This window comes from Odontomachus brunneus, unplaced genomic scaffold (genome assembly GCF_010583005.1).
Source record: "Odontomachus brunneus isolate Ranch 3 - 2012 unplaced genomic scaffold, Obru_v1 Obru_scaffold_107, whole genome shotgun sequence".
In the NCBI taxonomy this organism is placed as follows: Eukaryota; Metazoa; Arthropoda; class Insecta; order Hymenoptera; family Formicidae; genus Odontomachus; species Odontomachus brunneus.
In genome coordinates this window covers 26,837-31,536 of record NW_022639557.1, presented here as the reverse complement: position 1 = coordinate 31,536, position 4,700 = coordinate 26,837, and the positions used below count along the sequence as shown (strand labels likewise).

The 4,700-nt window shown below is 52.0% G+C and overlaps 2 protein-coding genes across 3 annotated transcripts in view; one reads left to right on the top strand and one right to left on the bottom strand.

Moving 5' to 3' along the window:
- The window catches only part of LOC116849146 (ell-associated factor Eaf-like), a 37,809-nt gene extending 33,124 nt beyond the window's left edge, over positions 1-4,685 (top strand). Inside the window, exons 3-4 of the mRNA XM_032826024.1 lie at positions 245-467; positions 1,842-4,685. Of these exons, the coding sequence (XP_032681915.1) occupies positions 245-467; positions 1,842-2,297 (679 nt within the window). The 3' untranslated portion in view covers positions 2,298-4,685. The remainder of the gene's footprint in view (positions 1-244; positions 468-1,841) is intronic.
- The window catches only part of LOC116849145, a 93,959-nt gene that overhangs the window by 67,936 nt on the left and 21,323 nt on the right, over positions 1-4,700 (bottom strand). Inside the window, exon 2 of one of the 2 annotated variants that reach the window (XR_004379090.1) lies at positions 385-519. The exons of the other annotated variant lie outside the window; for it this stretch is intronic. The gene's annotated coding sequence lies outside the window, so the exon portion shown is untranslated. Of the gene's footprint in view, positions 1-384; positions 520-4,700 lie in introns of those variants that run through there. 2 annotated transcript variants of the gene reach the window in all.

Here is a 4,700-nt window from a genome sequence, read left to right as displayed (position 1 = left end):
AACTTTGATACCGACTTTGCGAAAACCCATCGATAACTACCAATCGTTCCTGCGCGTACCATCACGATTATATCAACGCCCAAGTGGTGATTATTATCGAATTTAACGCGACGTCCTTCCCGGTCCGGAATATAAGATACAATTTCGCGGGGATACACGGGGGAGGAAGGAACAGAAGAGGAGGAGGAGGAGGAGGAGGAGGTGGTGGCGGCGGCGGCGGCGTTGGCGGTAACGGCGGCGGTGGCGGTGGCGGCGGTGTTGGCGGCGTCGGCGGCGGTGCCGGTGGTAGTTCCAACAGCAGAGACATACAGGAAGTGATGATCGCCGCGCAGAGAGATCGCGCGATTCGCATGGGCAGCGTCCGGCAGGATCTCGTCCTCGACTTGCCGCCGAGACTGCAACTCCCGGACGGCGAGGAGCGTCCGTATGGGGCGCACATGGGCCTCCATCTCCGCGACCCGGAACAGGTGAGAGCCGGGAGGTGTTTGTCTGTCTGGGAGAACTCGGAAAACTTGGAATCTATAAGAATATGATAATGATTATAACAATGACGATGACAGACTCAAAAGAATCCAGTCAAAATAAGAAGATTTCAGGTTCATGAAGATAGGTGTACGAGGATACGATAATATTGCGCTAACAGTGGAAAGCTATGTTGCCCGATCTGGCAGGAGCCATAGTAGCTGTAGGACAAGTTTGGATGCATAACGATTTGTCATTAGCTGTTCGCGCACGTTGAAAGTCCTACGACTATATTTCGACACGTGTTGCGCCGCCATATATAATTATATCTTTTTCTTGTTAGCGTAATATTACCGCGATCAACACTTAAGGTCGGCTTTTATTAGTCTGTTCTTACTTTTGTTAAATACTGATAATAATAATGATGATTATAGTGATAACTATAATAATTCTCAAGGAATACTTTTCCATCTAGGGAAATCGAGAAATTCTTACAGAGAGAGGGAGAGTTATATCAAAGGAGACGAATCTTTCTTGAAACTATCTCCTCGCGAAATCTGCTTTTATCTTGCGAGCTGCCGAAATTATACGAGAGAATTATTCTTCGCTCTATTCCCCGGTTCATCCTTTTAGGATTTACTATCTGCAATTCAACTGGCGCTTGAATTTTTCCACGACCGAGCAAGTGGAGAACACTGAGAAGTTAGTGTGGCAAGCAGATTTATCTTAAATTGGCCCGAAAATGTGTTGAAAATCGGGCCGATTCTCAGGGAAACGTTCACATCGTCTTGAGTGAACATCTCTAATGAACGTGGTCTCACGTCGTGTGAACTGACATTCGCTCGGCGTCGCGACGCAACGCAACACGACGCTCTCGTCCGATCCATTTTCTCGCCGCCGGGGGAACGACCGAAAAACATATTTATTTATTCGCTTCCTGTCGCTCCGTGAAACCCTCAGGTTCAAGTACTTATTACGCCTCGTCATCGTTCGCAAGCGCGGCGGGGATATTAAACTCCAGACTGCTTGAGCAGGGCCGGTTTTAAGGCTATCGCGATCACCACGGTCGCGATTGATGCTTCACGATAAAACTCTTCTCGCGCGTCTCACAAGTTCGCGATCATGAATAAGCGTGATGACTGTCTCTTTTTCTCTCTCTCTCTCTTTTTCGTCAAACACAGACAAATACTTGATTTTTATCTTCTCTTATCCTTTCATATGGTTGTGTGCAAGATGGCTGGCGTGTAGGTGTTGCCAAGCCTCATTATCGACCCGGGACTACCACCTTGAATCTCGAAGATTCGCGCGAATTTCCGCCGTTCCGTATCTCGCTCGACCGGTCTGTGTAACTAACGACTAATCGAATTCCTCGTTTCCAGGAGAGCGAGATTTACCAGAAGTGCGTGCGACCGCCGCCGAATCGCACGGTGTTCGATAGCGAGAGCCCGCCGCCTTACCGCAGCCACTCGGGACTGGTGACGGACACGCCCGGTGAGCGGCTGATGCGGAGCAACAGCGCCGGCAGCTCGCTGCTCAAGGTGTTCCGGAGGTTCCCGCATTCCGGCGGCTCGACGCCGGCGGCGTCGGTGGTGGTGCCGAGCAGAAGACCGGCCATGTCCAATTATTCCGAGTCCAGTAGTAACCTGAGCAATCTGAGCAGTAGCAATCTGTCCAATCTCACCGTGGTGCCCTGTGAGACCGAGGAGAGCCGGCAGGAGCAGCAGCAACAGCAACAGCACCATCACCACCATCATCATCACCATCACCACCACCACCACCATCATCATCACCACCACCAGCAGCAACAACAACAGCAGCAGCAGCAGAACGTCTGATCCGTGGTAATAAGACCGTGGGAGAGAACGCGCGGCGACGCCGCATCGTCGTCCTCTTCGTCGTCACCGGTGACAGGGAGGGCGACATCCTTCCTGCTCGCGCTGAGGAACGACGCTGTTGCCGTCGTCATCGTCGTCGTTGTCGTTGTTGCCGCAGCTGCAGCTGCCGTTGCTGCTGCTGCCGTCACCGCTGCTGCCGCCGCTGCTACTGCTGCTGCTGCTGCTGCTGCTGCTGCTGCTGCTGCTGCTGCTGCCATTGTCGTCGCAGCCGCCGCATCGCCCGACTTCGAGAACGAGCGATGGATCGACGACTGTCCTTCAAGACTGACTCGCGGGAGAAGCTTCAACATAGGATAGGTCCCCCGGTCGTGTCCCATCGTGTTCAGCGAGGAGTATTGCACATGTCAACGCGCGCGATGACTTACTCCGCACGGTGCACGAGACACTGGAATGGAGGGTATCCCTGCCGGTGGTATCCTCGTTGGATCGTTCTTCCGACGTTCTTAATAATGAGAGAGAATGAGAGAATGAGAGAGAACGAAAGAAAGAGAGAAAGAGAGAGAGCGAACGAGAGAGAGAAAGAAAGAGAGCGAAAGAGGATCGTCCGTTCGTGGCCTAAAGGGGAGGGCCGGTGGAGGGTGGGAAGCCGGCTCCGGACTGACTGGAGTGAAATCGTCAGTCATCAAAGACTGCGCTCAATCGCGGTGCGTTGGTTCGCCTGTCCTCTTTCTCCACCGGGGCGGTCGACGCGCCCGCGGCGTCGCCGTCGCCGTCACCATTGTCGACGACGACGTGTCTCATTGTGCAATTCCACACGCGGCCAGTGTCTAGCCTAGATCTCAGATTATTCCAAAGCGACGGTTTTAGCGAGGGTTGGAAGAAAATCAACAGAGAATGGGAGGTAGAAAGAGCGAGAGAAGGGGGAGGCAGTCGAGAGAGCCCGGCGTGGTGGAGAACCGCGTTACCAACGCGCGACGCGAAGAAGCGGCCTACCTGGTAGTTGGACGTGAAGATTCCCCCCTCTGTCCGGGAATTTCTGGTGAATACGGCGAAGAGGCTTCACTTCGCGACGGAGCAACGGATGGGCGAGATTCACGGCTCGCGCGATCAGCCGGCGGCACAACATAGCAGATTGGATATCCCGGCCGCCGGTCGCGCCTTCTCTTCCGGCCCTCGTCGGAGGCTCGATTCGTCGGACATCGCGGAAGTTTGTTCATCGCGACACGAAGACTTAGTAAATTATTTATTGCCGACACACGATATTTTATTCGCGACGGGCGGCTGCTGCGCAACACGCGGCCGGACAGGGCGAGCGGTTGGTTTCGCGCGGTGGTTGGTGGTTTTGTTGTGCGGAGAAACGACAGACGGGACACACACACACACACGCGAGTTGTTGTATGAGCGAATCGTTCGATGCTGATGATGATTATAACGATAACGATGACGATGATGTTGATGATGATGAAGATAAAGATGAAGTTGATGATGATGATGATTGCGTGAGTGCGGCCAGGCGTGCGTACGAGTAAATGCAACGCGCGCGCGCGCGCGCGCAGAAACGAGAGAAGAGCCGAAGAAAGCGAGAGAGAAATGGCCTGATGATAGGTAGCTGAATAGAGATAGGTAGGACGAGAGAGAAACTGTGCAAAGGAGCGCGGTTAATTGCAGGGTCGAGAGAAGGAAATACCTGGAGAGGGCAAGAGAAAGAGAGAAAAAAACGAGGGATTATAGGAAGAAGAAGGCGTGCACGCGCGCGTTGCGTATGCGTGTGAGAAGCTAGGAGGATTAATGTAGTGCCAAGAGTGAAAACGGAAACTCTGTACATATTAGGCTAGGTAGTTCAATATCAATATACTTATTACGACTAAAAACGATATACTACGTACCGATTTAAAGGTAAACATCAAACATACGTTACAACACGCATACCATAAAACACGAGATGGCCAGCCGTACGAGACCACGACGGGGCGCGCACACGCCTCTGACGAGTGTGCATTCTTCCGACGATGTGCGACGTCAAGTGTGTTCTTCTTCGTAGACTGCGTGTACCTCGAGCGATCGGCCATGTCAAGTTCTTTACGGCGCAAAGGCATTTTCGGCTCACGCTACGCGATAATCTGCTTTGCAGCTCTAGAGATTAAGCGATCAGCTTGATCTCTCTGGAACTGTAAAGATTATTCTTCTAAAAAGGAAACTACTCGAAAAAAGGCATGCAGTAGAGGGAATTTACTTGAATCTTGCTCGATCCTACGAATTTACGCGTACTAAAGTAATTGGAAACGATCAAAAGCCGATTTCCCAATCTTGCTTAGCGACTGAATAAATACGCTTCTTCCTTCTCTTTGGATTAATTTCAAGGATAATTGATACGAAGAGAGAGAAAGAGGGGGGGGGGGGGGG